The 11,756-nt window shown below is 56.6% G+C and overlaps 1 protein-coding gene across 1 annotated transcript; it reads right to left on the bottom strand.

Moving 5' to 3' along the window:
- Positions 1 to 2,353: 2,353 nt before the first annotated feature.
- VSIG10L (V-set and immunoglobulin domain containing 10 like) lies at positions 2,354 to 11,170 on the bottom strand (the record flags this gene model as incomplete). Its single annotated transcript, XM_082677179.1, has 10 exons — positions 2,354 to 2,969; positions 3,465 to 3,619; positions 3,844 to 3,957; positions 6,414 to 6,707; positions 7,123 to 7,401; positions 7,823 to 8,077; positions 9,051 to 9,335; positions 9,494 to 9,787; positions 10,210 to 10,995; positions 11,077 to 11,170. The coding sequence occupies 10 exons, from the start codon at positions 11,168 to 11,170 to the stop codon at positions 2,898 to 2,900; spliced, it is 2,628 nt and encodes an 875-aa protein (XP_082533305.1). The 3' UTR covers positions 2,354 to 2,897.
- Between the last annotated feature and the right edge of the window lie 586 nt (positions 11,171 to 11,756).

The raw sequence follows: 11,756 nt of genomic DNA, 5'->3' as shown, positions 1-11,756 counted from the left end.
GGCTGACCTGACCACCCTCACACACACTCAGACACACACACACACACACACACACACCAGCGACTGTGACCAGCAATAGCCCCCTGGCTCCAGCTGTCCTGTAGCTGGTGACCAGCTGTAGTTCCCCCCAGGATGGGCAACTGTTATCAGGAAGGGGCTCTGATTGTAGGAACACCCCGCCCTGGCACACCACATCACACAAGGTGGGGGAGAGAGAGGCATCAGACCTCCTGAGCCCAGACCAAGATGCCAAGTCACCAGCTCCAACTCCCGGGAGACCCTCTATAAACACCCACCCTGAACTACTCCACCCAGAGCTTGGGACGGGGAGAGAGGGCAGAGCAGGGGCAGAGGGGCAAGGGGCAGTGACTGTACCTCAGACGGGGGCGTGGACCCCATCCCACATTGTCTTCCATTCCCAGGGTCCGGGGGACAGGGCGGGCAGGGGGAGGGGTGCAAGGGAGGGGGGGCGGGGGGCCCTGGGGGCCGTGTGTTCCAAGTCATGGGGAGTGTTGAGACCACCACACCAATAAACGCCTTTTTCCAAAGCCTCCGCCTGCAGGTGTCAATGTCATTAAGGATATCGGTGAGTGGAGGGCAGAGTTGTGGTCATGGGTGGTGCCTCCCCAGCGTCACTTCTGCCCTCCCTTTTCTCTCTGGTAGATTTGCAACTGACCCATTTGCAGAGGTGGCACGATTGGCTTAAGCCACTCAGCATAGCCCGCTTCCCACTGTGACTGGTTCAGAGGTGGGCACGTGACCCAGCCAGCCCACTGAGAGAGTGAACAGCAGAGCTGTGTGGATTTCCTAAGAAGACACGCTCTTCTGCTGCCTCACGCGGCTCAATGGCGTGAAGTCTGGATCTGCAGGGTTCCTTTTCCCCACCGCATGGAGAGATCTTGGGTCTATGGGGATAGCCACGGTGGGGAAGACAACACGTGGAGCCTGAGAATGATAGAAACACTATGGAATGCAGAGTGGAAGGTCTAGAGAAACTGGGTCCATATGACATCACTGGAGCAAGTGGATCAAAACTTAACCTGATGCCCACATTCACTTACATAAGCAATAACATCCCATGTATGTTTAAGCCAACTCATGTTAGGTTTTCTGTTTCTAGTGATTAAAAAGAAAATGAAAATTCTAGCTGATACAGATGTAGAGAGTCCAGGTATCCAGGACCCCAGCCACCACCTTTTTAAAAAGATCCAAGGACTGTATTTCCTAAAGGCCTCTTCCACCCCAATCTTTAACCAGAATCCTTTCCTTCCTTGAGACAGACGCTGGTTGCCTATACTTTAGTTGTTGCCACTTTCCTCTTTGCCCACCTCCCACGATACAGGCTGAGATATTTTGTTGCCCAGCCTCCCTTGCAGTGATGTGGCCAGTTTTTGCTCAATGAGACATAAGGGAAGTTTACTGTTAGGCTTCCAGGAAATTTTTTCCCCCACTCATGAGAGGAGAGGAACGCTGCTCCCTTCCTTTTGTCGTCAGATACAGTTGCGTGAAGATCTGAGCTGCAGCAGCCATTTTGCTACGTGAGGCAATATGCTGACCCACTGAGGGTGGCAGAGCAGAAGGACACAAAGTACCCAGGTACTTGACGGGGTCACTAAGTTGCTGAGTCAGCCTGAAACCACCTACCTCCATCCCTTGCCATCATTTATTTTGTTACTTACAGCCGAAAGAATCTTCACTGATGCACTCCTTAAATTTCCAATGAGAAACCCAGGTGGAAAAGGAGGCCATCCTGCTGGGGATGGTAGCGGCAAGCCCGGTCCTTCACTGGCCCCAAATACTTGATCAGTCAACAAATATGGATGGCCTGCTGTGCACCAAACTCTGTGTTAAGCGCTGAGGATAACGACACGGTCTCCACCTTCGTGGAGCTCCCGGTTAAGAGGGGGTCGGAAGCTAAACAAATAGTTATGTGTTTAACTACGAGGAGCAGGTGGTTCAGGGCCTCTGGGACCTAAACCCGTGACTGAGGCACGTTAGGGTCATGGGTTAGGGAAGGGTCCTCTAAGATGGTAACGGTTACCTTTACACTTGAAAAATGAATGACATAGAGCTTCCCTGGTGGCGCAGTGGTTGAGAGTCCGCCTGCCGATGCAGGGGACGCGGGTTCGTGCCCCGGTCCAGGAGGATCCCACATGCGGCAGAGCGGCTGGGCCCGTGAGCCATGGCCACTGAGCCTGTGCGTGAGCCTGTGCTCCGCAATGGAAGAGGCCACAACACTGAGAGGCCCGCGTACCACAAAAAAAATGAATGACACAGAGCAAAGAATGTTGCTCCAGGCACAGTACACTCTGGGAGCAAAGGCCTGGAGGCAAACTTAAGTATGGTGGAGAGAAGCAGGGGTGAAACTTCTGGAAGGGAAGGTCAGAGAGGCTGACAGAGGCCAAACCACAAGACTTTGAAGGTCATGATGAGGAGTTTGGACAATATCTGAAGGGCAACGGGCAGCCATAGAAGGGCTTAAAGAGAAGAGGAACGCGATCTGATCCAAGATGAAGACCCCGGGAGCTGGATGGAGTGTGGCCTGAAGCAGGCAAACGTTGACATAGGAAGACCTTTCTAGAGAATGGAGGCAGGCCGCCCTCTCCAGCTCGGGGCAGCACAGCAAGCCCTCCCAGTCGGCCACAGGTCCTTGACTGCTTGGAGGTTGTGCAGGCCACACTGTTAGGTCAGCAGGAGTCTCTCCTAGCCCAGAAGTCCCATCTCCTTAGCTGCACAAATACAAGGCGAGTCTTCTGCGCTGAGAGAGGGAGACAGGAAGTCCCACCTTACGGGTCCAACCTTCAGTCACAACAGGACAGGAGGTCCCCTACTGCTGCTGGAGTGAAACAGGAAGTCCCGCCCCAAAAGTCCTGCGCAGAGCAGGCCACTAGCCCTGGTCACACGTGCGTGGCTGTCCGAGCAATCTTGGGGTCCCCACGTGGAAAGCTGACTGTCCTCGGACCAGAGGCCTGGAAGAGAAGGGAGGGAAGGGGGACAACTTCAGGGGTTGCCCTGGATGTGACATAACTCACCCTTTTCTAGAGCTAGCTCGCACCATTCCAAAATTAGCTGAGTTCCCTCCGTTTGCAAGGAGGAAAAAGTGTCTAGCCACCCTTGGGAGAGATAAGACATGCAACAACCCAAATTTTATGGGGAAGAAGACGTTCTATCCCACTTCGGAGAGAAAATGGAAGTTTTGCCAATTTTTATGGAAAAGAATGAAGGCGTTTTCCTTCATTTGGCAGGGGTGGGAATTGGAATTTCGCACTTCTTTTAATATATATAAAAATTGGATGGGAAGTCCTGTCCAACTTTTATATATTAAAAAAAAAAAAGACAGGGAAAATCTACCAATTTTGTAAACCAATAAGAAAAGCTGGAGGAAGAGAATTCAAACCATCTCCTCTGACTAAAACACAAAAAGTTCCACCCCCATTCCAGGACACTGGGGCACCCACACTCACTGGGTGGGCCCTGGTTGGGCTAGGGTCCTCCAGAGGAACTTCGAGGGGCAGAGGCTGTGGGGTCTGCTCTGGGGTCACGCTCTGCATCTTATTTTCCGGTACGGTGAATACAGGGGTCAACCTGGGCGTACGCTTCTTTCTGTTAGGAGTCTTTCCTGGGAAAGGGAGGAGGAAGAGAAATAGAAGCAGTTGATTGGCTGCTCTGACACCCCCACGCAGTCAACGGCAAGGGAAACTGGGCTGAGAGGTGGAGCCTTACGCTGATTGGCTGATATGGAGGTAGGCAGGCAGGTTGGATGAGGTAACTGCTGCTGATTGGTTCAGATGCTGAACCAATGGGACTCTTAGTGGGGAACCTACGACTCGGTCACTCACTCACCTTGAAAGCGGCACAGATAGCAGATGCCCAGGATGAGAAGTGCTGCCAGGAGTCCCAGGCCCAGTAGGGAGCCCAGGACGATGCCAGCGATGGCCCCGGGGCCCAGGATGGGGCCTGGAAGAGACCAAGAGAAGGAGGATAAGGAGAGCGGGGGCCAAATCTGGACCTGTTTCCTGAGCCCCCTGCCTCAGCCCCCCGTCAGAACCCAGGAATCTGGGACCCCAGCACTCTCGATTCATTTAACATTTCCTTAGTGAATGTGGTGCGCCTGGCATTCTGCCAGGTGGTGAAGCTCCGTTGGTGAGCAAACGAAGATACCTGCTATCGCGAGGGTTCATTTTAGGAGGAAATCAGAAACGAATGTGCAAATAAATAACATAATTTCAGATTGTGCTCAGAAGAAAAAATCAATGGGCTATGATAGAAAATATGGAAGGGGAGGTGACATTTAGAAAAGTGGGTGAAGGAAGGTCCTTGAGGAACATCTGAGCAGAGACCTGGGGAGTAAGGAGCCGGGCATGCTAAACGGGGGGAAGGGTGTTCCAAGCAGGGGGAACGGAACATGCAAAGACTCAGAGGTAGGAAAGAGTTTTCTGCGTTCAATGAAAACTGTGGGTGGATGACACAGAATGAAGGTGGAAGAGGTAAAGGATGAAGTTAGAGGGATTAACAGGGGCCAGAGCCTAGGCACGAAAGGCTTTTCAGCAAGGCGGCAACAACGTGATCAGATTTGCATAACTTCGGCTTCTACCTGGAGAATGGATTGTAAGAGGGCAAGAGGGGGCATAGAGAGAGCAGGTAAATGGCTGCTGCAGTCCAGGCAAGAGAGGATGGTGGTGTCTGACCAGAGTGTAATGGAAAGAAGTGGACGGATTGGGAAAGCATTTCAGAAGGAAGCGATGGGACCCTGCTGGTATTTGGGATGTTGGAGGTGATGTCAGCACTTGGGTGGTGCCCTGTCCCAGGATGGGAAGACTGGAGAGTTGGTGGGGGGTGGGGGGGAGGGTGTAGTTTGGGAGAAAAAAACCTCAAGAGATCTATTTTGGACATGTAAAGTCTGAAATGCCAGCTGGACATCCAAAGTGAAGATGTCAAGTCTGGAGTTCAGAGGTCTGGGCTGGAGATCAGACATTTGAGAGTCATCTGAGTATTAATGATATATAAGGTGATGAGAGTGGACAGGCCACACTGGGGAGAAATATAGGTGGAGAAGAGGGCTGAGGGCTGACACATCCAATACTTAGAAGTTGGGGAGTGTTGCTGGTTGAACTGTCTCCCCAAAAAAGATACAGTGATATCCTAACCCTCAGTACCTGTGAATGTGACCTTCTTTGGAAATAGAGTCTTTGCAGATGTAATCCAGATAATATGCAGAGACTTCTTTTCCAAAGAAGGTCATGTTCACGGGTACTGAGGGTCAGGACGTCAGTATACAGTAGTTCCCCCTGCCCTTATCTTCAGGGGATACATTCCAAGACCCTCAGTGGATGCCTGAAACCACGGATAGTACAAAACCCTACGTATTCTATGCTTTTTCCAGCATCACTACTCTTGCGCTTTGGGGCCATTACTAAAATAAGGGTTACCTGAACGAAAGCACTGACATAGCGTGACAGTTGAGCTGATAACTGAGACAGTTTCAAACAGGCAGAATACTCCGGACAGAGGTGTGATTCACATCCCAGGTGGGATGGAGGGGGCCAGCGTGAGAGTCCACCACGCTGCTCAGGCACGCAATTTAAAACTTACGAATCGCCGATTTCTGAAATTTTCCATGGAATATTTTCAGACCACGGTTGACCCCTGGTAACTGAAACCTCAGAAATCAAAACCGAGGATAAAAGGGGACTACAGTGTCTCTGGGGGGAGACACAATTCAACCAATCAAGTCGAGATGAGATCATGAGGGTGGGCCCTAATCTGATAAGACTTGTGTCCTTACAAGAAGACAGAGGCGGGGCTTCCCTGGTGGCGCAGTGGTTAAGAATCCGCCTGCCAATGCAGGGGACACGGGTTCAAGCCCTGGGCCAGGAAGGTCCCACATGCCGCGGAGCAGCTAAGCCTGCGCGCCACAACTACCGAAGCCCATGCGCCTAGAGCCCGTGCTCCGCAACAAGAGAAGCCACCGCAATGAGAAGCCCGTGCACCGCAATGAAGGTCCAATACAGCCAAAAATAAAAACAAATAAATAAATAAATTTATATTTTAAAAAAAGAAGACAGAGGCACACACAGGGAGGAGGAGGCTGTGGGAAGCTGAGGGCAGAGACTGGAGTGGTGCCAAGGATTGACCGTCACCATCAGAAGCTAGAAGGAGGCAAGCAAGAAGGCTACGCAGAGTCTCGGAGAAAGCACGGCCCTGCAGACACCCTGATTTCAGACTCCTGGCCTCCAGAGTTAGGAGAGATACACTTCTGTTGTTTCCAGCCACACACTTCATGGTACCTTATTACAGCAACCCCAGGAAACTAACACAGAGAAAGAAGGAAGATCCAACAAAACAGACTGACAGGAGGGAGCCCACAACAAGGGCTTCTCAGCCCAGGACGAAGCCCAGCGGCTCCAACTCACCGGCACGGCAGACCCGGCTGTCGGATGGGGTCCCTGGCTGGAGCCCCAGAGTGGGCAGGATACGAAAGACCCAGACCTGGGGCTTCTGAGGAAGGAGGGGCACCACAGCTGAGCGATCCCGAGGTCCGAGGGTGAGCAGGGTGGTCCAGTCCTTGGACATGGTGGCTCTGCTCAGGTCAGGGCTCTCCTGGGCCTGGATCTGGAAACTGCTAATCAGGGCCCCTCGCTCCACATCCCAAGTCAGCACTGCTGCATGCCGGGTTCTCTGCAGCCTCCATGAGGAGATAGAAGGTCCTGGGGAGGGGCGGGGGTGGAATCAAGGTGGGGGTTGGATTCATGGGTCCTAGCAGGGAGAGGAAAGGGGGCCACGGGCCTGGACTCCTAGGTCCCAGGCGCAGAGGGTCTGGAGACCCCAACTCCTGGGTCTAAGAAAGGAAGGGACTGGGGGCCCAAACTCTTGGGTCTGAGGGTTTCATGGAAAAAGTGACTGGGGTCCAGGATTCCCTGACGGGTCAGGGATCTGGGGGTGGGAGTTCTAGGGTCTGGGGTCGGCGGAGGCCAGGGACCAAGATTTCTGTGTCTGAGGGAGGAGGGAACTGAGGGCCTGGGCTCCTTGGTCTGAGGGAGGAACAGGCTGGAATCCCAGTCTCCTGGGTTTGAGAGAAGAGAGGGCTGGAGGACCTGGGTTCCGGGAAAGGATGGGGCTCACCAGTGAGGGTGATCCTGTCGGTCCCAGCACCCAGCGCCCCACTGCACATCACGGAGTAATTTCCCAAGTCCCAGTTCAGGCTGAAGTTGCCGATCAGGAGCCTCTGCCCATCCTGGCTGAGCAGCAGGTGCCCGCGGCCTCTGGAGGCCAGGGGCCGCCCTTCCCGGGACCAAGATGCTCGAGAAGGGGGGCCACAGCCAGAGGCCTGCAGCGCCACCTCCACCTTCCCTGACTGTGTCTCCTCGACCACCGGATGCAGCAGCACCTCTCGAGGGGCCTCTGTGGGTGGAACAAACCCAATCAAGAAAGAGAACAGGTCCTGTGCCCTTTGATGAATCTAATAGGGCACCTTAGCCAAAAGAGGAAGATCTGCCCTTTCACTCCCTCCCTCATTCATTCATCTGATTTCCTTAACAAGGACTTAGGAAGTACGTGAGACAGGCCAGGTCCTGGCCTGGGAAACTCATATTATTCTCAACCATGTATTGCTCTGAACACGTGGGAAAGTGTCAGCCCTCTCCGTCCAGGAAAGAAATTTTGGCCCCGCCCCTGCTTTAGGTATAGGAAAACCTCCGACCTTCTGTAGGGTTAAAGATAGAGGAAATCTCTCTTCCTGTAGTTGGGAAGTCCCCTTTTCTCAAGTTCTAATGGAGCAAAGAAATAGCCCCTCCTCCTCGGGAAACAGGAAAGAAGCTCTCACCCGGGGTGACAGTGCAGGTGCGCGTGGTCATCAGGTGGCGAGCAAGGCAGGTGACGGGGACGCCGCTGAGCCGGGGGTGGGCGGGGACAGCCTCCAGGAGCACCGAGGACACCGGTTCCGCCTGGACGCCTTTGGGGAGACCCTGGAACTGCAGGGAGGCGGCAGGGACCCCGCCGGGCCACGAGCAGCGGAAGAGGAGGACGCGATCCCCAGGACCCCCTTCGACTGAGCACTGTGGGGACCCGGGGGGCAGATCTGTAGAGGGGAGGGAGAGCTCAAGGGGTCAGTCAGCTCTCTCCCAGCTCCCCTCGAGCCCCGCCTCTCGCGCGTTCACTGCACTCCTTCTTCACCTGGCCCCGCCCTGTAGGCACTGACCCTGCCCCGTTCTCTTGCAGACCCCGCTCCCTTTCCCCGGCAACTCCTGGGCTAAGTGGGCAGTCGCAGCCCCACTGACTGCCCCCCTTTCCGAAGGAAACTTCATCCTCCCACACTGATCCCTGTCCTTCCAAACGTAACCCCGACCTTTTCTCTAGCTCCACCCCTTCTACCAGGTTACTTTGGCCCCCCTCTTTTTTTTTTTTTTTTTGCGGTACGCGGGCCTCTCACTGTTGTGGCCTCTCCCGTTGCGGAGCACAGGCTCCGGACGCACAGGCTCAGCGGCCATGGCTCACGGGCCCAGCCGCTCCGCGGCATGTGGGATCTTCCCGGACCAGGGCACGAACCCGTGTCCCCTGCATCGGCAGGCGGACTCTCAACCACTGCGCCACCAGGGAAGCCCTGGCCCCCCTCTTTGATTACTCCACGAGTCGCCTCTTCCTACTGAACCCTCCCCTTTTCTGGACATCTAGAATGATTCCACCCCTTTCTCTCGTGACCCTGCCCCCTTTCCCAGGTAACTTCTTTCTCTTGCTGATCCCACTTACTGGCCCAAGCAACTTAGTCCCTTTCCTTGACTACTCCTTCATCCCCAGGAAGCTCCGCCCTCTCGGTGCTGGCCCTGCCCCCTCTCCTGGCCATCCTTGCTCCTCCCCTTCTCTTGTGCATCCCCCCCCCCCGTTCCTTCTACTGGGATCTCCGCCCCTCCCTGCCGGTCACGCCCCACCATGCTCTTTCCCCCCGCCCATCCCCCCCCCGGGTATCCCAGCCCCTTGCTGGTTCCGCCCCTTCTCCCGGGCATCTCCGCCTTTCCTGGCTGGCCCCGCCCCTCCATCCACCCCGCGGCTCTCACCCGCCACAAGGAGTCTGAGCAGCGAGCGGCGGCGGTGACCGGTGCGCGGGTTCGCAGCGAGACAGGCATAGGCGCCGCCGTGGCCGGTCCGGACCGAGGGCAGAAGGAGGCGCGGGCCGGCGGGCACCGCGGCCTCGGCCGGGTCGGCCAGGCTCCATGTGATGTCGGCCGGTGGCCGCGAGGCGGCGGTGCAGCGCAGGGTCACGTTGCTGCCCACGGTGACAAAGAGGGCGGGGTCGGCGTCGCGGTCGGAGGAGACAGTGATGACCGGCAGATCCGGGCCGTCTAGGCGGAGGAAGGGGGTCGGAACCGCGAGAGTCGGGGTCAACTGGGACTCCTCCAGGATTTCCGGAGACTGGACCTCCAGCCCTCTCCTCCCCAGGGACTCCAGGAGCCTGAGCCCTCAGATCCCTGTCCCCGACCGGAGGTACCGCCGCACTCACAGAAAACACTGACGTTGGTCGCGGCCTCCGCGTGGCCGAAGGGGCTGTGGACGCGGCAGGTGTACCGGGCGTGGTCGCTGCGCGTAGGGCGCGCGATGAGCAGCTGGTCGCCCTCTACGCGGATCCGGGGTGGCTTCACTCCCGCAGGGTCCCCTGCCTCCAGGACGCGTCCGTCCCGGGTCCAGCTCAGCTCCCCGCGACCCGGCCTCCACCCCACACAGCGCAGCCGGAGCTCCGCCGCCCCCTCCTCGGTCTCCGGGGCCTCAGTCTTCACCGACACGTTGGACACGGGCTCTGGGAGAGGGGGAACGGACTCAGGACTCGGTTCTCAGCCCCCTCGTCCCTTAGGACCAGGGAGCCCCAGCCCCCTCCACCTCTTACACCCAGGACTTCGCCCCAGCCGAGGCCCCCTCTTAGCCCTCCTCTTAGCCCCAAGAGTCCTCTTCTTCTCACAGACCCATGAGTCTGAGTCCCCAGCTCTCCCCTCTCTGGGACTTGGGAGTCCGGGCTCCCAGGAGTTTTGGTCCCCAGGTCCAATTTCCCTCAAGCACCTGTCTTGACCCCCAGCTCCTCTTCTCCCTCCCTCCAGCCCAGAAGTCCTCTCTCCCCTGTCTAGGAACCCCTTCCTCTGGGGCAGGAAACACATCCTCAGAAGAGCAGTAATTTGCCCACAGCAGCCCCTGCAGCCAGCACTCTGGACCTCAGGGCCCACTTACCATATACACGCACAATGAACTCCCACATCTGCCGGGAGATCCCGGCCCGGATGACCTCAGCTGTGTAGACCCCAGCATCCTCTAGCTGGGCAGAGGAGAGTTCCAGACTCGCTTGGGTCTGGTTAAATCGTAGGCGGCCTTTGTACGTGGGGTCCAGGCTGATGAGAGGGGACCCTGGCCCCAGGGCCCCAGCTGCCAGCACCTTGGAACCTTGGCGCCAAACCACCAGAGGGGAAGGGGGACCAAGGCCAGGAACTGGAAGCAGAGGCAGCTGGATTGTGGTCCCCACCAGCACCGCAAGAGGGCCCCCCACTTGCGGGGATAAGCTTGAGGCAACTTTGGGATCCGCATCCTCAGGGGAGAATTTTGAAACCGGGGTCTCCACAGAGATGTTCGTATTGGGGACTTGCCTGTTGGAAGCTGGGGTCTTAACAGAGGAGGAAGGCTCCGGGTTTGGGGCAGGAACTCGAGAAGCCGAGGCATGAGGAACTACTTTGGAACCAGGTTTTCCAGAGAAGGGGTCCAGCTTCAGCTTTCTGCCCTCAGCAGAAGCAGTGGACCGGAAGGACCCGGGCACGCCCTTCAAATTCAGCACCTCAGGAGACCGTTCAGAATGAGGGATATCAGCCTTTGAACCTGGAGACTGATCTGGAAATTTCCAGCTGGGGGGTTTGATGGAGGGAACTTTCAAACCCGGGCCCTGGGAAGATCTTTCTGAGTCCGAGGAGAGATTGGTTCTCTGAATTCCTGAAGAGGCTTTGAAGGCGAGGACCCTTACTCCCGAGGCTGCAGAGGAAAAAGAAGGGAGGGAGTTGTTGGGCTGCAGAAAAGGGAAATGGTGGGCAAGGGGCTGGGTGGGGGGCTTACCCAGCAGCAGGAAGAGCAGCAGAGCCCGTGAGGTGCCCATGGTGCCAGCTGCACCCGCGAGGAAACCGAGGCAAGACCCAGGGCCTGCACCCATTCCTCCCGGGCTAGACGAGTCCAACAGGACGGATAGCTTCCTGGGCGGGGAAGGGAGCCAGATCCAGTGGGAGGTGCCAGGATCCCCCACCCAGATAATATGGCTGAGACACTCACCCCACCCCACTTGTCCTCATCAGCTAGTCCCGACTGAGGGGAGGCCCAGCGTAACCCCTGCACTCCCCACACCCTGGGGGCAGACGGTGAGACTGGAGTCCCAGCTGGAAACTTAGTAACAAATTTGTGGAGGGGGGTGGGGGGGTGAAGTCAGGAAGACTTCCTGGAGGAGGGTCAGGTGCCCTTTGAGAGAGCACCCCGCCCCCAGCCTCCTGGCGTCTGGTCCACTCTGTCCTGCCTACATCTTCAAATACCCATGTCTGACCCTGCTCCCCCTCTGCTCTCCATGGTCCCCTGTTGCCCTCAGGGCCGAGTCTCAAAGGGTTATCTTCCACCCAGTTCTCTCTCCTGAGAGCCGGAACTGTGTCTCCTCAACCCCCAGGTCTTAACATGCCCCATGTCCCACTAAACGTAGATTCTTCCCTCTAACCCCACCCTCCTGCACTCTCCATCTCCAGTGTGGCTCCGCC

Source organism: Grampus griseus, assembly GCF_964374135.1.
Source record: "Grampus griseus genome assembly, chromosome: 19".
Lineage (NCBI taxonomy): Eukaryota > Metazoa > Chordata > Mammalia > Artiodactyla > Delphinidae > Grampus > Grampus griseus.
This window is presented reverse-complemented; position numbering and strand designations above follow the sequence as displayed.